General features: G+C 37.7%; 1 protein-coding gene across 1 annotated transcript; it reads left to right on the top strand.

Annotated features, from left to right (window-relative positions):
* Positions 1-17,512: 17,512 nt before the first annotated feature.
* On the top strand, positions 17,513-19,296 carry LOC139196883 (uncharacterized). The gene is made up of 2 exons (XM_070823232.1): positions 17,513-17,653; positions 18,706-19,296. The coding sequence occupies exons 1-2, from the start codon at positions 17,513-17,515 to the stop codon at positions 19,294-19,296; spliced, it is 732 nt and encodes a 243-aa protein (XP_070679333.1).
* Positions 19,297-22,302: the final 3,006 nt, after the last annotated feature.

Here is a 22,302-nt window from a genome sequence, read left to right as displayed (position 1 = left end):
TACCAAATGCCTGCTAATTTAGTCAGTACACTTTAATGACTATTTATCCTATCCGACTAAATAGTCAGTACAATCCGAACTGGCAAACTAGACCTTAATGTATATGATATTGTATGTATTAAGAAATAAATTGTAATTAGTTCGGTTTGATAAACTGCTTCAATGGAACTAAATTGCCTATATTTTTTTTGGCACTTAGAGTTTATCTTATTCTTCTATGTATTGTCCAATTTTATCGGGTGCCCCTGAAGGGACCTTAGAGTTTTTCTTAGGGAGTTTTAATAAAAAGCCCACGGTACTGTTCATTTTAACGAAAAATCACATTTTTACACTAAAAAGTTAAACCTGGTACTATTCACTTTACCCTTTATTTTGTCTTTATCGTTAAAACTCAAAGTTTTCAAACCCTTTTCATTAGTTTTCTTTTTTTCTTGTTGGCTTACTATAATAATTCATCTTACACATTGATATCAACTATTCAATGCCAAAATTGAAAAACCTAACTCCAATAATGGGAAGTTTTCTCAATTAGTGTTCATTTTGTTGAAGTTTCTAATGTGCGATCGAGAAATAGAATTGCTTATCGTTTATGACAAACAATAACCGCCGCAGATCGGTTTCTAATACATTGATTTAAATGAATTATGTTACTAGTTTAAGGCCTTAAAACCAATACAAACATTGACTTTATATTTAGTTCAATTTGTATCTTGAGGTATAAACCAAACTAATCCGCACCTACTCCTAATCAAGGTTCCTAAAGACATAAGGCGTTGGTCGGATGGTGAGCTGGGACCTAGCGCCTAGGCTGTTAGGTGGGGCTTAGGTGGACCATTTGGATTTAAGTAAATTTATATTATATTATATACATAAATGTCGATTTATACTTCAAAAATACATAATTGTATTGAGATATATAAATTGCAAAATAAAATGACATATAAATTAAAGTATTATAACATATTGAAAATATGGAGGACAATCATATAATGAGTGTTAATCCAAGTATTCAACAAGTCTCTTACAATTTATTGAACAAAAATAAAATGCAAAATAAAAGTTATTGATTTCTTATTAAGTGAGAGTACCTAGATAGGTGCCTAGGCGGGCCAGACAGACGTTTAGTCAGGCTAGGAGGACGCCTAAGGAGGACTAGACATTCTTTCTTGATTTTCAAACGCCTAAGCATTAATAAGAACAATGACCAACCACCTAACCCATAGGCGAGGATTTTTAGAACAGTGCTCCTAATAGAACAATTTCAAAGACTTTTATGGGTGTTAAACTGTTAATGTTAACGAAAAAATCCTCAAGCACCAAACTATAGAAGAAACGCATAAATCCAATTTGAGTTGTTTTCATGCTTAACTAAATTATAGAAATATAGGAAAACTAATGAAAATGACTTGAAAACTTTGAGTTTTAACGATAAGGACAAAATAAAGGGTAAAGTGAATAGTACCGGATTGACTTTTTAATGTAAAAATGTGATTTTTCGTTAAAGTGAACAGTACCAAAAGCTTTTCGTTAAAGTTTCCTATAAATATAGATTTCTAACGGTCAAAATTAGAGCTAAGAAGTATTCTATGCGTATGAAAACAAAGAAATATCCTAAAAAATCTGTTAGTTATATAATAACATTAACATAGGAGAAAAAAGGGGGTATGTTAGTAAATACAGGTGCCGGGCGCTGGAAGAAAATAAAAAATGACGTCACTCAGGACGTGTTTAGAAGGGAAAAACAAGTTGTTTTTATTATTATTTATTATTTATTATTTTATTTTATAAACAGGTTTATGTTGACCAGGATTGTGGATTGTGACTTTGAAGCAGGAGACAAATTGATACGTGGGCTCAGTTTATGTATTTTCTACACTTTGTTGGCCATCTCAAAAATTAGATTTGATAATTTCTTATATGGTCTATTGACTCTACTCAAAACGATATAAAAATAACAGATTTTAGATCAACATATTAACTAGTTGAATTGTTATCGGATTACCCATTAACGTACAAGTGGGAAAAATTCATACTAATGAAGCATCTAACTTAATAAAAATTCATATTATTTAATGTACAAGTGTGAAAAATGTGAAAAGAATATATAACGCTTATGATTGCATTTTCTGCACATCGTTGTTTAGATTTTTAAAACCTCCAAACCCTCATGAATAATATTTTTGTTTGAGTACAAAATTAATAAAAATTCATGATAATTAATGTAGAAGTGTGAAAAAAAAAAAAATCTACAATCACTCTTATTGACAAGTTTTACAACTTTAGTGAATGGATCAACTCCGAAATTTGGCACCATCTTTAAACCCTATATTTATATTTAATCTTGATTGTGGTTTACACTACTTTTCTCACCGAATTTCGTTTTTCGGATTGTTTTTTTTTTTTTTTTTTGGAAACATAATCTTTTAGCAGATATAGAAAAATGACCGGCTCGAATCTTTGATATCACGTTCCGATGTTTACGATTAATTGAAATATGAGTCAATGTTATATAGTTTCTAGAGACTTATAAACTCCGAGCACTATTTTTACTAACCGTAAAAATCTGAACGCACATAAACTATTTTAACCATTTATCTTTCTTCATCTGCTAAAAGGTCATGTTTTCAAAAAAGAAAATCTGAAAAAAAATGAAGTTTGGTAAGAAGAATGGAACGTAAATGTAAACGACAGTCAACAGTTAAATTTAAATTTATGGTTTATGGGATTATGGTGGCGACTTACGGAGTTGTCCTCTTCACAAAAGTTGCAGATCTTGTTATTACGAGCATTAATTTGTATATATATTTTTTATATTCTCACACTTCTTCATTAGTTAAAAAATTATTAAAAAACCTTACTACAACAATAGCCGTAGGATTTAATCTCATTTATGTGAGATTAAATCCTTACCATTGGATTCTTTGATCTCACTTATGTGGTATGTAGATACTAATTTAATGTTACGTATTTCATTTGATTATTTATTGATTTAAAATATATTTTCTTTAATGGGAAACGGGTCGGGTCATATTACTCGTTGATATTATTGGGTCAAATTCGGATGGGGTCATATTACCCATTCATAACGGGTGATACATGACACAACCCATTAAGATATTGGGTATGTTACAAAATGACACGAACACAAGAAACACGACACGAATACAAGGTTTACCAAAAATCTTTTATCATTTTATGAAATATCTGCATTGTGAAACTCTATTGCCATATAATACTATAATTTAATAGTTTTTTACTTGTAAATAAGATATCTTTATTTCGCTTATTTCTTAATATATACAACATTGTCCATAAAAAAAAAAACTTTTCTATCATTATGAAATTCTTGACTAGTCGTAGTTAGCCTAAGGCCCAAAATAAGAGGTTTCGGCGTATCAGGGTTGCTAGGCTCCTTTTGTCACATCCCAGTCTCGGCTCCGTCGTAGCACGATATTGTCCACTTTGGGCTTACCATTCCCTCACGGTTTTGTTTCTGGGAACTCACGAGCAACTTTCCAGTGGGTCACCCATCCTAAGATTGCTCTCGCCCAAACTCTCTTAACTTTGGAGTTCCGATGGAATCCGAAGTTTGTGAGTTCCCAAAAGGCCTCGTGCTATAGGGAGGGGAGCATGTACATATACAAACAAGTTTGACGGTTGGATCGTTGAAATTAGTTTCGTAGAATGCGTATCCCATCAAAACGATAGATTCACTAACACTTAGAGTTTATTTATAATTTCATTAAGTATAACATAATATTTTGTGGTATCCACTAGTGTAAATATTTTAAATTGAAGATCGAATTCATTCATTGTATTCATATAGGGTCAAGGAGTGTAGCTGTAAAAAATTATCAAAATCAGAGTTAAAATAACCGTTAAATCATGATTTTTCGTTGATAACCGTCGAAAAGTTTTGTCTCGTTACTTGATCTCTGAATGTTTTGTTTTTGCGATTTTTAGCGTATGCGATCTCGAAGCATATACAAATAAGTTTGACGGTTAGATCGTTGAAATTAGTTTTGTAGAATGCGTATCCCATCAAAACGATAGATTTACTAACACTTAAGAGTTTATTTATAATTTCATTAAGTATAACATAAGATTTTGTGGTATCCACTAGTGTAAATATTTTAAATTGAAAATTAAGTTCATTCATTGTATTCATATGTATCAAGGAGTGTAGCTGTAAAAAATCATCAAAATCAGAGTTAAAATAACCGTTAAATCGTGATTTTTCGTTGATAACCATTGAAAAGTTTTATCCTGTTACTTGATCTCTGAATATTTGTTTATTGCAATTTTTGGCGTATGCGATATTGAAGCATATATAAACAAGTTTGACGGTTGGATAGTTGAAATTAGTTTCGTAGAATGCGTATCCCATCAAAATGATAGATTCACTAACACTTAAGAGTTTATTCATACTTTCATTAAGTCTAACTTAAGATTTTGTGGTATCCACTAGTGTAAATATTTTAAATTGAATATCGAATTGTATTCATATAGGGTCAAGGAGTGTAGCTGTAAAATTTCATCAAAATCGGAGTTAAAATAACAGTTAAATCGTGGTTTTTCATTGATAACCGTCGAAAAGTTTTGTCCCATTACTTAATTTCTGAATATTTTTTTTTTGCGATTTTTTGCTGATGCGATCTCAAAGGATATACAAACAAGTTTGACGGTTGGATCGTTAAATATTAAGCCGATTTAATGGTCACCAATTTTTAATATTTAATTTAATATATATATATATATAGATAAAATTATTATAGTTTTTAGGAGTATAAAATTGTTAAATTAATATATATAATTATTATAGTATTTTTTTAGGGTTATAAAATTATAACATTAATATTTTGCTTATCGTGTATCGTGTTACCCATGTGTATACCTGAACCAATTCGTTATCTTAACAGGTGCTTATCGGGTTACCCGATAACAACTCAATTCGTTATCGTGTCAACTCGAACACCTGTTAATTTCGTGTTGTGTCGTGGCAGGAATTGTCAAGCCTAATTTATACTACTACAAAATAAAACCCTAAAAGGTCTTAGAACAAAACTAGGAAACATAATAAGATAATAAAACAGAAAATAAAAGGTTTCCTATTTAAATTAAAATTCGAACTTCTCAAAAAATCAATCTTTTGACCGACCAAATCAACTCTGATTGCAAGTGGCCCTTAAACACAGTGGTGGAAAGGTGTTGTGCCCTTGCATGACGACGTGGGTTTGAACCCCATCAGTGGCTAATCTAACATTTAACTTACTAACGCTATCATTTCATTAAAAAAAAAAAATCAACTCCGATTTGGTCTCCAAATGTCTCTTATGAAAGCTAGAGACGTCCCCTACAAATCCTCAGAAGGAATGTTCCTTAAAATATGTCATGTTGACCTCCAAAATACCCAAAACGTCCATAAACGTCAATCTAGGAAAGTTACGTGTTGGGCCTTTATTTTATTGCCACAATCAAACGGCTTGGTAGAAAAATCTAGAATTTTGATACAATCATCTTGAAAGGCTCATGAACAACCTCCAATTAGAATCACTCCAAAATTTATCCGTTTGATCACTGCTTCGGAGGAAATCGAATGTCCTACATTAAAAATATAATTCAAAGTATCAAAATTCACACATAATAACCAATAAATTATTACTAAGCTTAGGGTAAAATATATAGTATAATATCGACTCATTAGGGATCCTTTCTGGATCCCTTCCTCCTAATCCATCAAGTCTGGGGATCTGAGCCGTTGAAATTTGATCCAACGGCTACAAACAGGGGTCCACTTTAAAAGTTATAATAACTTTAGCCGTTGGATCAAATTTCAATTGCCCGGATCCCCGGATTGGTGGATTAGGAGGAAGGGATCCGAAGAGGATCCCTTTCCTTATATTTTATCTACCTCTGACAATGTTTCTTTTAATTTTTGATAAACTTATAAGATTTGTAATAATTGTTGTAACCTTTCCTAGTTTATATGTGATTGTGTAAATCCTAGATTAGATTTGATTCTAGTTATCCTTTCCTATTACAACTTGTATTCTTGGGGATGAAGAAATTTCTTCTCTCATTTACTACTATAAATAAAGGCACTAAGTAGGAGGGATAACACACACATTCTCCTACAATTCTACAAACACATCTCTTTCAATCTCTCTATCTTTGCCGCCGGCTCCCTTAACATTGTCAGATAAAATAGGCTACAATACGTTATCAGCACGCTCCTACCGCTGTGCTTAGGAATTTGACGAGGAGATTTTATGAATCAAACCAGTTCATCCATATCATCACGTAATCAGGTTCTTTCAAAACAACGGTTTTTATCTCGATATTTTTGCAGCCCTAATGGAGGTTGAATCAAACTTCGTGCAAGTGGACGAACCAAAGACTACAAAGATGAAGGTTTCTAACTTTTAATAGGATACCACCCCTATGGAAGATTATAATCTTAGACATAAACAATTTTAGTTAGTTAAAATTGCACAATGGGGACGAATTCCACCTAGTGGCCGAACCCCCCCTTTGTTTTTGGTTGATTTTTGAACAATTTTCCTTTATGTTTGGATTATTTGTTGGTGATTTGTTTTTGGATTTTAAGTTTTAATTAATTATCATCCTTGAATAAATGAAATTATTTTGAATTGCTATTTGTTTTTAGAACTTTTATGCATGTCATCGATTCAAATTAATTTTTCATTCTAGGTATGACTAGTGGGGAAGTTAGTTGTTTGGCAGATAGTGCAACCATGCACACCATATTGCATGAACGCATCTATTTCACTAACTTCATACCTAAGAATGCACCTCTGACAACCCTCTCAGGCCCATCCGACCTGATAGAAGGATACGATAAGGCAGGTATAATGTTGTCTAATGGTACAATCTTGACCATTGCTAAGGCATTTTATTCTCCACGTTCTAGAAGAACGTTGTTAAATTTCAAGGACATTAGAGATAACAATTATCACGCTGAAACCCACGTAGAAAATAGAGTTGAATTTCTGTGCATAACTTCCTACGAAGATGGCCAGAAGCGTATTCTAAAGAAGATGGAGCGTATCCCAAGTGGTTTGTATACTACAACCATACGCCCCTATAGAATGCCACTATGTGGCCGGCCCTACTACTGGGACCACTCACGAAATTACACTTTGGCATGATTGTTTGGGACATCCTGAACGAATAGCGATGAGCAGAATCCTTAAATCATCACATAGACATCCACTAACCTAAAGTTTAGGTTCGATCCAAGGAATCGCATGTTAAACATGTTCCTTGGGAAAGCTTATTACTAAGCCTTCTTATGAGAAGATTCGTTCAAATCTTCCAATTTTTCTACAACAGATTCAGGGGGACATTTGTGGACCGATTCACCCTCCATGCGAACCATTTAGATACTTTATGGTTTTGGTTGACGCTTCCACATGTTGGTCACACATGTGCTTGTTGTCCACAAGGAACACTGCATTCTCCAAATTGTTGGCTCAGATTATCAAGCTCAAGGCACACCACTCTGATTATCCGATCAAATCTATTTGATTGGATAATGCTGGAAAATTCACATCTAAAACTTTTGATGACTATTGCATATCGGTTGGGGTTGAAGTTGAACATTTCATACCCCATGTTCACACCCAGAATAGCCTGGCATAGGCTTTCATTAAGCGCTTTCAAATGATTGCTTAATCGTTGGTCATACGTACCAAGCTCCCGATAGCTGCTTGGGGCCATGCAATATCCAAGTTGGTCCACTTGAGGCCTATTGCGACATAACCATTCAGTGCCATTTAGTTGGTTACCAGATACGAACTCGACATATCGCATATGCGCATTTTTGGTTGTGTGGTATATGTGCCGATCTCGCTGCTATTAGGTACAAAAATGAGGCCTTAGCGAAGGATGAGAATCTATGTTGGATATGATTCTCCTTCGATTATTCATTACATAGAACCTTTGACAGGCAATTTGTTTATCACTTGTTTCGTGGATTGTCACTTCTATGAAACAGTCTTCCCGTCATTAGGGGGAGATAAGAATGTCAACGTTCCTGAAGAATGACGTAAATTATCGTGGATGACTTCCACTTTGCCTCATTTAGATCCCCACACCGCTCAGTCTGAAACTGAAGTTCAGTACATATTAGATATTCAGAGCATACTTCAGAGTATGCCAGATGCTTTTACTAATCTAGCGCCCGTGACAATATCACATATTCCAGCTGCGAATATGCCTACAAAGATGGATGTACCAAATGTACGACAGACTTCCCTCCTGGAGGCCCAGGGCGCCAATCTTGGTGATCCACGTACATTAGCAGCTAGCCAATCATCTGCCCCTACACAAAAGCATGGTAGACCCTTTAATTCAAAGGATTCACATCCCAGGAAGAGGAATTCCACAACACAAGGTTTCGAAGAGCCTACTTTGAATCCGACTATCGCTTACTCATTCTATCAAACTCATGAGGAAATTCTAGATTATGGAAGCGTCTTTGAAGAGACAAATCCCCCTCATAAGAATCATGAGATTTCGGTCTATTATGCTAGCTTAGATGATGTGTGGCGTAGAAATGAGATGATTGTTGACAATGCATTAGCATATGCAGTAACCACTGAGATCATGTTGAGCGATGGCATTGAAACGCGTTCCATTGATGAATGTCGACGTATAACTGATTGGTCAAACTGGTGAAGGAAATATTTGTGAAAACAAGTTTATTTGAGCAACATCTAAGCAACATCTACAACATGCAATTAACAATTAAAGTCAGAATCATGCTTGTATGCACTCAAAAATAAAACTTTATCCATGAAATTTAAGGCCTAGTGAGTGTGGTGAACCAAGACTCAACTCAAGAACAAAGTGAGTTGAGAAATATTATACCTTTGTTGATTCCTCTTAGCATAAGCAAATGTTAATCACCCAAGAGATAATAGAATGGATTCTCCAAGTTCCCAAAATAGAGAACCTCTAAGTCTCTACACCAAGGAGAGCATTGATAAAGAGATGAGTGACCTAAAGGAAGGAAGATTGCTAGCTAAGTTCCTCTAGGGTGGCCGGCCTTCATTAGAGAAGAGAGTGCTTTGTGTTCTCTTTTCTTCCCTTAGAAAACCCTAAGGATGAAATGGCTATAAAGTTGCCTTTATACCACCTCACAATGGAGTGGCAAACTTGCAATTAAGGCAAGTTCACTATCCCTCTCTATATGGCTGGCCATTAAGGGTTCATTGGGCTTTCAAGCCCTTTGTGTTTTCAAGTTGTCATACAACTTGAGTTAATGGGCTTGACATTCAAATCCGATTGGGCCTTGTGACCCAAAACTAACCCGAGGTCTATAACGAACATATTCATTTGATTAATTAACATATTAATTAATCCTAGCCATAAATAATCATTACTCATCTCCATTGTTTCTTCAATCTCTACCTTACTCGGTGTACGATCCATTAGGTTCATTTTAGCGAGGCAGTGGGCGATTAGAACTCTTCAAATCGATTGTGAATTGAAACTTACTTTCAATTCTCCCTTTAGTGATTACTCACCTTTAGGGCTTCCACAAACCATGAGTGAGACCTAGCAGTATGTCATGGCTACCCAAGCTAATCAGAAGAGGTGGAGAACCTATTTAGTTTAGGATTACAATGCAATACGATATTTCTCTAATATAATACTCTTGACCACATTGTGAGGTTAGATAGTTTATTCAGGTCTACTATCCAATGTGATTCTCTTACTTATATGATTACCTTGAATCTAATTTGGAACGACTTCCTAAATCTCATTCATACTCTGGCCAAAGATTCTTAATCATATCATAGAGTATTCTCCCTCAAACGATTTGAAGGATGAAGATCCCTTGTTGCGCATTCATTTGCCTCTGTGGCTAAGTGGCTTAACCCCAACTATGTCGTGGACACCCTTTGATGGAGTGACTTTGACATAGTCAAAGATCAAAGACCTAACCACAAGACAACTATGATGCCTCAGGTCAAAGGACTACAACCATGAGTTCTCATGTGACATGAGTATAAGAACTCCTCGTTGATCATGTTCAATGGACTCATTCTTTATTGAGCACCTACATGCTTGTCTTGGTGTCGGTCACACTAATGACTCAAGACCAGTCACTCTCCTTAAGAGAAGACATAACACGTACTAATCTTAACAGACTGTCAATGCCTAGTTGGCAATCTTATGATCAGGAACGTTTAGGATATGTATACAAAAGAGAATGGTCTCATGAATCTAACTTCTTTAGATCACATTCTCCCAATTACATATTCCCTTATCGTTTAAGCATATAACATTTATATGAGACGACTTTAAACAATAATCTTTGCCCTTTATATTAAACTAGATTAGTTTAACATGTGAAACGTCCGTAAACTATCATCATATGATTGGCTTTAGGGCACATTTCCAACAACTAGAAACAAGCAATCCAAGTCGAACTCGATTCGCTTGCGAAATGTAAGGTGTTTGTGCCTGTAGCTCATACTCCTCCACATGTGAAGCCCGTTGGCTACAAATGGGTTTTCGTTCGGAAGCGTAATGAGAAGAACAAAATTGTGCGTTACAAAGCTCATCTTGTTGCATAAGGCTTCTCACAACGCCCCAGGATTGACTATGATGAAACTTATTCACCTGTTATAGATGTGATTACTTTTTGCTACCTTATCAGTTTGGTAGTTTCCGAAAAACCGAGTATGCAGCTGATGGACGTAGTAACCGCATATCTTTATAAGGATCTTGATACGAAAATTTACATGAAAGTTATCGAATGACTTACATTGACTGGTTCAAATATTTCCAAACCCCGGAACACGCTTTCAATTCCTCTGAGGCGTTCACTCTACGGTTTGAAACAATCCGGAAGAATGTGGTATAACCGTCTGAGTGAGTATTTCACTAGTCAAGGATGTGTGAACAAAGAACTATGCCCTTGTGTGTTCATTAAGAAGTCACATTCTGGATTTGCGATTGTTGGAGTATATGTCGATGACATGAATCTTAGAGGAACTCCTGAAGAGCTCGCGAGAATTGCCGTGCACCTGAAGTCAGAATTTGAGATGAAAGATATAGGTAAGACTCGATACTGTCTCGGTCTCGAGATAGAGCATTGTTCGGATGGAATCCTAGTACATCAATCGAACTACACCCAAAAGGTGTTGCGCCGCTTTAATGAGGATAAAGCGAAGCCTTCGAGTACTCCTATGGTCGTTCAATAGCTAGGTGCGAAATGAGATCCCTTCTGTTCAAATGAGGATGATGAAGAGATTTTGGAACCTGAAGTTCCTTATCTAAGTGTAATAGGTGCTTTATTGTACTTAGCTCAATGCACTATACCCGACATCTCATTCGTTGTTAATGTTTTGGCAAGATACAGTAATGCACCTACACGCAGACATTGGATTGGTGTGAAAAACATCTTTCGTTACCTTAAGGGTACTACGGATTTGGGCTTGTTTTATCCCTATGGATCCTCAAGTGATGTCGCACTTTTTGCTTCTCGAGTTGATTCTCGCTTTGTTGGTTATGCCGATGCAAGATACTTGTCTAATTCGCACATGCGCGTTCTCAAACGAGTTATGTCTTTACCGTTGGAGGCACCGCAATCTCTTGGAGGTCAACTAAATAGACCTTAGTTGCCACTTCGTCTAACCATGCTGAAATTCTCGCTTTACATGAAGCAACTCGGGAATGCTTTTGGTTGAGAGTAGTAGTGGACCATATTCGAACCTCCTGCGATCTTTACCCTGTTATAGATGTCCCTGCGAGGATATTTGAAGACAACACAACATGCATCGAACAACTCAATAAGGGTTATATCAAAGGAGACAACACCAAGCACATTGCGCCGAAGTTCTTCTTTTCACATCAACAACAAGAGCATCAGAAGATTGAAGTCACGTAAATCCATTCACAAGACAATCTGGCCGACCTCTTCACCAAATTACTGTCGAAGACGACGTTTCAGAAGCTTGTTCATGGAATTGGTATGTGTAAACTTTCTGAGTTGTAACATTGCTATTTGTCTTTGGAATTGTGTCAAAGTTAGGGTGAGTATCTTGAAGATACTTGCTTGATCTTAATGTACTCTTTTTCCCTACGATTAAGAGCATTTTTCCCATTGTGTTTTTGCTACCTAACTAGGTTTTAACGAGGCACCCACCATGGGTTGGTCATATCCCTAATGACATCCCAGAGACGTTTCTTTTGGTTTTGCATTCCTCAAACATTTTTCCTTAGACTATGGATTTTGTCCTTACTCGAGTTTTTGCCTTAGCCTTAGGTTTTTTTTTTTAGTGATACTCACTTACTTATGCAAGTTCCTACCTTATTGAGAATAAGCGTTGTTCCTTGGAGTTAGGGTCGACAAGTCGACTTTCTCAACTTCTGCATGATGCTGAATCTACCTTGAGTATTTACACACTCAAGGGGGAGTGTTGTAAACTTTCCTAGTTTATATGTGATTGTGTAAATCCTAGATTAGATTTGATTCTAGTTATCATTTCCTATTACAACTTGTATTCCTTGGGGATGAATGAATTTCTTCTATCCTTTACTAGTATAAATAAAGGTACTATGTATGAGGGATAACACATACATTTCCCTATAATTCTACAAGCACATCTCCCTCAATCTCTCTATCCTTGCCGCTGGCCCCCTTTAACCTTGTCAGATAAAATAGTCTACAACAATAATGTGATTTTAAAATGTTTTTAATTAGAAAACGGGTAGATAAAGGTATTTGAAGATTCAAAATTTAAAAATTCAAATTTAAAGAATTTATATATAAAAAAAAAGTTTATTTTCAAGGGGAAAAATAGGTCTAATAGAAAATCAAATAAAATTACACCCAATTAAAAAACAACTGAATATTTTGGACTTGGATCAAACTGCCCCCTTAAGAATTTATGCAAGATATGGGCCATTTGAAACTCAATGATTCTCTAGTTTTTGGCAGCTTTGTCTTGAACCCAACTCTACAAATTTTGGGTGGTCTTGTCCCTTTGATGAAGACATTTTGGGCTTAAATAACATATCTAATTTCTCATGAATATTACCTTGCAGTCTTGTTTTCGACACTCAAAAACTGTATTTTCCCTTTCATTTCACATCCATATTTTTTTTTTCAATTGTAAGGTCTATTTGATACAGAATTATTTTTGCTTTTGTATATATAAAAGGGAACTGTTATTAACACTCAAAAAAATTCATTCTACACTCCTCATAAGTGTATTTTTCTTTCTAATTATAGAAAGTTTGGAGTGGCAAATAAGATTTTTGGAGTGCTAATAACAATTCCCATATAAAAAGGAGTGTAAAATGCGTTTAGTATGTTGTTTTTAAAGAATAATGGTTGGAGTATGACATTTTTAGAAAGCTGCTAAAATAACTTTTTGATAAATTTAGTTAAAATTTTGCTATAAAATACAGACTCATAGGATGATTGAAGATGCTCTAAGTTCACTAAACATGAAACAGACTTAAATAATTTTAGTTGAAGCATTATATATGTAACACCATTTGAGACTCAAGTAACTACCTCAGATGCACAAATTACTCTGTTACCTTGACTACATGTTTCTTAAAAATAAAAAAAATATGAGACACAAACATGCACAAAGCCAACAACAAAAACCTATGGAAATTCGTAAGGTTAGAAATCTTTGCCGTCAGTACTCATAAGGGGGGTTTTGCGTAGGCGGTAAGGCTAGGGTTTGGTTTCTTAACTGTGACGGCTCTAGGGTTTGGTTTTCTCGATCCAATTTTCGTGGTGGGGTCCTGGCGTGAGGGCATACAATTAGCATTGAAGTTAAGACTGAGATCGGGTTTTCTCAGTGTGGTGGAAGTTTGTGGGTGAGGCAAAATTAGGGTTTGCATTGGTTGAGGTTAGCTGTTTGGGATTAGTAGCAGTACGAGTTCCAACAATAGCAAGGTTTAGAATAACAAACTTGGAGTCTTTGACACATAAGTTTGGGACGAGTCTCTTTCTGACGGAGAAGGAGAAAGGGGGAATAAAGATTGAAAAGAAGGCTGTTGAAGGGGCTTTGTTGGGGTTGCATTATAGTATTGTGGCGGAAGTGTTTACCAACAAAGTTGTCAATGATAATGGGTTTATTGATCAGTTTACTAGTCTGTGGAGAGGGAGGGAAGGGGTGTCTATTAGAGCCCTAGGTGGGGCTCGATTCATGGCTCGGTTTGTTGGTCGGAGAGATATGTGCCGAGTATTGGAAGCAGATAAACCTTGGCTGTTTCAAGATGACTTGGTGCTGGTGGTTGATGGGGCACATCATGGTCGATGGGGTAAACCCTTTCATCTAGTCTCTATGTGGGTTCAACTGCATAATGTTCCTCCACTGAGTATGATGGAAGCGGTGACATCTACGATTGGTGGGTTGATCGGCCAAGTGCTCAAGGTGGATAAAGATGATGGTCGGGACTGTATTGGTCATTTCTTATGCGTGAAGCGAATATTGAGTTTCCAGATGATTGAGAGTTATGGAATGACTTTCGTTATGAAGGGTTACCCAATTATTGTTTGATATGTGGTAAGATGTGACATGTGATGAAATGTTGTAGGTCAGAAATTCTGGGGGAGGAGGCGTCGAAGGATGATACGAAGGCATTATTTGCTTTCAAAGGAGTTGATGCAGAACATGATCTGCAGGGGAACTAGTTAGGTGGGCGAAATTTTTTGGTTGGTCATAGGGGGAGACTATGCATAGAGGAATAAGGGGTCATGCTTCGTCCTCGAATTGGCGATGTAACTCGAATGTAGGTGATATGGAATAATCTGAACGTCGTGTAAGGGAAGCCGATGAGATAGAGCGTTAACGTGTGGAACGGGAAAGGGCTTTTGACGCAGGCCTCATTGGTCTGGGAGACCGGAGGCAGGAATGATAGCTTTAGTGAATCATCCTGAAGAGAAGACGGGTATTACGGATAGTATTGAAGTGTGGCATCCGTCTTACCTGATTGATTTGAATGTTCTGGTGTTGGTGAAGAACCAAGACTCTCCTGAAGATGCTGGTGAGCAGGGATTGTTAGTGACTCAGATGGAGATGGGGGGCGGTTGTCTCAAGACTCCAATCTTTTTAATCTCTTGCCTATAATTGAGGCGGTTTTGAAAAGGGGTGTGAAACGAAGTCGTTAGACTGATGATAAGTTAGAGGTGACTGATGGGGTGGAGTGTCGGCAATTTAAAATGCATAGATCATGTATTGACCTAGCGGAGACTACCTATGAGGGGTCTCTGCGCTCGCTATGAAAATCATATGTTGGAACTGTTAGGGGATCGGGGGAGACCTGACAGTTGACAATTTGTTAGAGCAAAACAAGCTCCACTCCCCTGGGATTGTGGCGTTACTTGAAACAAAGAACCATAGTAGGAGGTATCGGTATTTGAAACGACGACTTAATATGGAGTGTATGCATGCTATTGAGCCTAGGGGAATTGCTGGACAAATGTGTTTGTTTTGGAAAGATGCTAAGGAAGTTGTTTTAATCAAATATGGGGATTTCTTTATTGAGATGGTGATTGATAACGTGGTCCTAAAATGCAAAATGGAGGATCGTTGTGGTATATGTGAGTACTAATGAGAGAAAAAGGTTTCAACAGTTGGCAGTTTTATTCGAGCGCATTGCTAGCTATACGGAACCGTGCCTGTTGATGGGGGATTTTAACAATTTATTATCGGACTTTGAGAAGGAATGGGGGAACTACTGTACAGCTGCAAGTATGAGGGGGTTTCAGAATTTTGTGACGACTTCTGGTTTGCTAGATTTGGGATTTGAAGGTTATCCCTACACCTAGCGTAACAGACGAGAAGAAAGTTTATTTCAGGAGCGAATTGATCATGCCCTTGCTATAAATGAGTGGGTATGGTATTATCAGCAAGCAGTGGTGCAACATGTTGTTCTTAAGGGGTCTGACCATGTGATGCTTGTTCTTTCGACTGAAGTGGAACAACACCGGAGAAGGAAGAGATTTATGTATGATCCGTGTTGGAATCAAGAGGTGAAGTGTGAGGAGGTGGTCCAAACTTGTTGGGAGAGAGGTCATGGTGGCTCTGTTGCTTTTAACTTAGTTTCTAAGTTAAAGTGTGTTCGTAAGGGTTTGCTTTTGTGGAGAAAAAAATAGGGTTGCAATGATAAAAAAGAAATAAGTAGATTGAAGGAAGAACTCCAGTTGGCGTATCAGCAACCGGTTTTTTATGGTCAACGGATTCAAGGGATGAAATCAGAATTACAGAGTGCAATCAGAAGGGAAGAAGTTTATTGGCGTACAAAGTCTAGAGTGCAATGGTTAAATGAAAGAGATAAGAATACACGTTTCTTCCATTCTCATACTATGAAATGAAGATGTTAGAATTGTATTCAGGGGATAGAGGAGGAGGATGGTACCTGGCCACTGATTTGAGCCGTATACATAGTATTGATGTTCAATATTTTATGAATCTCTTCTCTAGGGAACAACAGATTTATTTTGAGGATATACTTCCTTCTGTGCCGTGTAAGGTAGGAGAGACAGATAATAGTTTATTGATTGCTTTGGTGCATGATGTTGAAATTGAGCAAGCTCTTTATCAAATGCATCCCACAAAATCACTTGGTCCGGATGGTTTTACTGTGAGATTCGTTCAGCACCATTGGGAAACGGTTGGTGGAGTGGTGATGGGTACGGTTAAAATTTTTTTCCAGTCGAAACGGATGCTTAAGGAATTGAACCATACCAATATCGTGCTAATTCCTAAGGTGGATACCCCAACGAAGATGTCCCAGTATCGACCTATTATTATGCAATGTAGTGTATAAGGTGATATCAAAGGTGCTAACGAATTGGTTGAAGAAAGTTCTTCAAAGGTGATTAATCCCAATCAGTGAGCTTTTGTGGTAGGGCGACAAATATCGGACAATATTTTGGTGGTTCATGAGTTGCTTCATTCCATGAATCACGGGAGTGATGAAGGTATTAACTATATGGCCATGAAGTTGGACATGGCGAAAGCCTATGATTGTGTTGAATGGTCTTTTCTTAATGCTATGTTGCCTAAATTGGGATTTGATGACTTATTTTTCCAATGGGTGATGGCATGTGTGCAAACTGTCTCTTATAGTGTGGTAGTTAATGGGGAGACCACAAGTTATATTACACCACATAGGGGCCTTCGGCAAGGCGACCTGTTATCGCCCTTCTTATTCTTACTTTGTGCTGAGGGGTTCTCATCGCTGATACATAATAAGGAGAGACTAGGACGGTTTCAGGGGATAAAGGTGAACCCACATGCGGATTTTCTATCCCATGTTTTCTTTGCGGATGATTCGGTCCTATTTTGCCAAGCTACGGCTTGAGGCGGAATGTAATAATAATATGCTTCGGCGGTATATGGAGGGTTCGAGGCAGTTTATCAATTTGGAGAAGAGTTTGGTCCACTTTAGTTCGGGTTGTCCACAATCTTTAAAAACCCAAATATCGAAGCTTTTGGGGATCAAGCATATGGAAGGGTTTAGGAGATATCTAGGCATTCAAGCAGATTTTGGAGGGTCTAAAAAGAGAGTTTTTGAGGCAGTCAGGAACAAATTGGATGAACGAATTAATGGGTGGGCAGAACAGTTTTTATCGATGGCTGGGAAGGAGGTATTAATTAAGAGTTTGGCTTCGGCTCTCCGTCATGCTTTCAATTGCATGTTTAGTTAGCAAAAGAGATTGAACAGGTAATTGTGAGGTTTTGGTGGCGAGACCAAAAGACAAAGAAAGGGGTGCATTGGTTAGCCTGGAACAAAGTGTCAAAAAGGAAGTCAATTGGTGGGCTTGGTTTTAAGGAAACCATCTCCTTTAACTTAGCTATGTTGGCAAAGGTTGGTTGGCGTCTTATTTGTAATCCGAACTCCCATCTTGCTCGAGTCCTACGTGCTAAGTATTTTCCTACTTCGTCATTCATCGACGCTCTGGTAGGGCGAGGTACTTCATGGGGATGGAAAGGAATCGTGCAGGGGAGGAAAGTGTTGAAACTGGGCATTAGGTGGAGGGTGGGGGATGGGCGGAGTATTAGAGTTATGAAGGATCCTTGGCTACCAACTCCTCGTACTTTTCTCCCTATATCTCGGCATGATGAGATGCCAGGAAGGGTAGAAGATCTAATTGCGCCTGGAGGTAAGTGGAAAAAAATGTTATTGAAAGGTGCTTTGATGTGAAGGAAGCTGGTAGTATACTGGGTATGCCATTTAGTAAGTTTGGATGTGGTGATAAGCTTATTTGGCATTACACGAGGAATGGGCTATATACAGTCAAAACGGGATACTTAGTGGCTCAGGAGATGAATTGAAATGGTGAGCTTAGTCGTAAGGGAGTGGGGCAATCTACTAGTGATTAGATGAAGGATCCGGTCTGGTTCGCTATTTGGCAATTAGAGGTTCCCCCAAAGTTGCAACATTTCATATGGAAGGGATGTAAAAATATTCTGGCAGTTCGTATGAATCTATTGCGGCGTGGTGTTCAATTGGAGACAAAATGCCCACATTGTGATGATGCTTTCAAAACCCTGGTACATTTATTTTTTCAATGTCCTTTTGCTCGTATGTTTTGGTTTGGATCACCCATTCAACTGGATGTTGCTCGTGTGGAGGGGAGGGATTTTTTGGATTGTTGGAAATGGCTTTGTAAAAAAATCTAGTGATTTTATGGAGCAGGAGAGATTTTTAAGATGGGTGGTGTGTGGCCTTTGGCGAATTTGGAAGTGTGGAAATAGGGTGGTTTTTGATAAGATTGCAGTGGATCCGAGGGAGGCGGTGGAACTTTTTAGACAACATTGGAGTGATATTGAATTGGCTGCGGGGGAGGGAGGACAAAAGGCATGTCGACATGATCTCCAAGTTAGAGGTGTTGGGGGTAGCTGGTCTAAACCACCATTTGGGATGATCAAAGTTAATTGTGATGGTGCCTGGTGTTCTCGAACGGGAAATGGGGGTTTTGGATGGGTAGCAAGAGATTTTGCTGGGATTTTTAAAGTTGCTAGAGGGGTGGGTAGTGTACCGTGCCAGTCGAGTTTAATGGCAGAGGCTGAGGCAATGAGGGAGGCGTTGTTGGCATGTGTGGAGAGGGGGTTTGAAATGGTCCAAGTGGAATCTGATTCAAAAAACTTGGTGGATATATTGAATGGTGCATTACAAAATGAGACCATCATTGACGGTATTGTGTGGGATATTCTACAGTTAAAGCAACAACTATATTCGGTTAAATTTCTTTTCACTTCTCGTGCCTATAATGGGGCCGCGCATTAGGTGGCAGCTTTTGTTACGCGTGTGAAGAGTGTACATGTATGAGATTGTTTTGAGCCAGAATAGTTGTTTAATGTTTTGGCATCTGATGTAAACATTTTAATTCAAATTTAATGATACCTACTCTTTGAAAAAAAAATGATAAATGAAAATTATGAAATTGGATTGTGGGGAAAAATTACGTAACAACATGGTTCTTGCTGACTGACAGCCATCCAGAAATTTCTCGGCGGGTGCTCTGGTTTTCTGAGAACCAGTAATGTTCCCTCCACACACTGCACACTGTGAGCGGTAAAACTTTGGGACAAGGATTGTCTGCCCTCCCACTTCCGATGCCCTCCCGTGCCCTCCTGTTTTGTGTGGTCACGGTTAAGCCACGTCAACATTTTATATTGTTTTTTTTATAGAGATAATAAGACAAAAATGAATATTAATATAAAATGTTGACGTGACTTAACCGTGACCACACAAAATAGAAGGGCAGGGGAGGGCAAACAATCTTGTCCAAAACTTTGTGTCCTGAATAGCAACATTCTTTTTTTTAATGGTAATGGCATAAAATAGACCGCGATGGTTTGAATCGCTAGCCAGAGTTTGAAAGGAAATATGATTCCGTATTTGGATTTTTCTGTACTCCAACGGACCAATAACGAAGCAATTACAAGCTAGCTGGATTGATATACCCAAGAAACGTCACAATAAATAATCAAAATCACCTAAACTAGAAAAACAAAACCGTACTCTCACCAAACAAACACTTTTCACATTCAAACTTCCTTACTTCCTCTCTGAAAAAACTATGTTAACACTAACAGCAAAACCCAGAAATAAGAGCCCCAAACATGAAGACATAATCAAAAGCTACGCCAGCTCTTTTGCTGACTATGAAGACTGCATCGTCAGCTTCATGGAAGATCTGCCACTTGTCCACTGCGGCCACGACAAGAAGTGTTTGGGGTGCCGGGAAGAGGTAGCCCACCTAACACTGAGAATTGTGCTGAGAAGTTCGGTGGGTGTGATAGGGGAGAGCAGGCTGGGGATGACTGTGAAGGTGGTGTTGTTGGGAGGTAGGGTTTGTGCCGTGAAAAGGTTTAGGAAAGTGAGCTCTGAGAAGCGTGAGTTTGGGAAGAGAATAGAGCACTTGGCTAAAGTGAGTCAGAGAAGTGTGAGTATCTTCTGCCTGTCATTGCTTATTTGTACGCTAAGCGGATCAAGTTTGTTCTCTCTGATTACAAACCTATGGGAAGCCTCGCCGACTTGCTTGCCTGTAATTCGTATTCACCTGGAAGTACTTCCTATCATAAGGAAGTAGAAAACACTTCTAGTTTATTTATACTAAACAATAGGGTTCTTTAGATATAAGCCCATGCAACACTAATTTTCTTGACAAAAACCCATCTCGTTTTAAACATTCAAATAAAATCCAAATTTGAAATAAATTGCCATGTAAACAAATAAATACTTATTATTTTCAAAATATTTACAATTGTGCCACAACACCCTAATTATGTTGATGAATTTAATTACCACCTGTTGCAGTTCTATTTAGAATAGGAATGTGATTGTGTAAATCCTAGAGAATATGGGAAAGTATTATATATTCCTATTAGGATTAGATTACCTATTAAATGTTGTAATCATAAAGGGAAATGTATTTACCCTTCCAACTACTATAAATAAAGGCACAATGGGGTGAATCAAACACACCTCACAATTAAATCAATCTCCATTCTCTCTATAATGGCCGGCCTCCCTATCTCTCTCTAAACCTTAGATCGCTCAATTAAATAGGCCTACAACACGTTATCAGCACGCTCTTGCCAAAAGCTGAGAAACTGAAGCATCGTAGGAGGAGGCTATCATCCACCACATTCAAAGGCTTATTCGTTTTCTGCTGCTCAGGTACGCTTAAAATAAAGGAAGATATTTGAAACGACCCATGAAGCATGAAAACATTCCCCATGATGCATGAACCCCCTATGTTTATATTTTCCTTCCGATATATATATATATATATATATATATATATATTGTATATGTTCATATATTTGTCACTATATATATTTGTTTCATGCATCACACAATTAAATTGTTCTGTGGAATTTGTGAGTCAATGTATAAAATTAAATTACAAGCATATTAGGTTTTTCCTAAAACCTAAAGAGAATTTAAAAAAAAAAAAAAGGGGGAATGGGATTTGGTGCATCGCACCATCCTTGTGCCCAAAAGGAAAATAGGCTTTGGCCTGATTTTGGTTTCTTTGCTGAGCCTGCAGCCCATGGCCTTTCTCGGCCTACATAAAAAACCTGCTAGCTCTCGGCTGGGTGCCTTATGCACATAAGACACACAAAGCCAGCCTTCGGGCTGGGCCTTTTGCGCCACTAAATCAAGGCCCCAGCTTTGCTGGGCTCCCTGCGTGACCAACCCGCAAGCCTTGGGCTTGCCCCCGTGACCCCTTGGACCAAAACACCTAAACCAGCTACGGCTGGGGGTTTTGTCCCTCCCGTGGCCTGCAGCCATACCCTAGGCCCTGCCATTTTTACTCAAGGCACCCCGTGCCTTCCCTTACCCACATCACCCATGCCCAAATTATTTTGGGGCATTTTTCCACCCACAAGCTATTATTTTAGCATTTTAAATAATTTAACCAGTATGTTAATATTATTTGCCTCTACAACCGACCTTGCATGGCCCGATTTATTGAATTAATTAAAAGTGACCTGCAGTCCACTAATCTGATAATGAATCCAAAATTATTGACCTGAAGATCACTTTTGGACATTAACGATTCAATAATTTATTTTTATACTTTGAACCGTCACATACTTTCGTAGTACCGAAGCTCTCACACTTGAGTTCCCCAAGCCAACTCAAATCCACTACACTTAGTTAGTATATTGCATTCTGTGTTTCTTGCAGGAACCTCTCATTATGAACTAATCGTTCATAAAACTAATTTGAACCTGTAGTTTCAAAATTAGTGCCTTTGAAACCTGAAGTTTTCATTCA

The sequence above is a fragment of the Malus domestica genome, chromosome 06 (genome assembly GCF_042453785.1).
Source record: "Malus domestica chromosome 06, GDT2T_hap1".
In the NCBI taxonomy this organism is placed as follows: Eukaryota; Viridiplantae; Streptophyta; class Magnoliopsida; order Rosales; family Rosaceae; genus Malus; species Malus domestica.
This window is presented reverse-complemented; position numbering and strand designations above follow the sequence as displayed.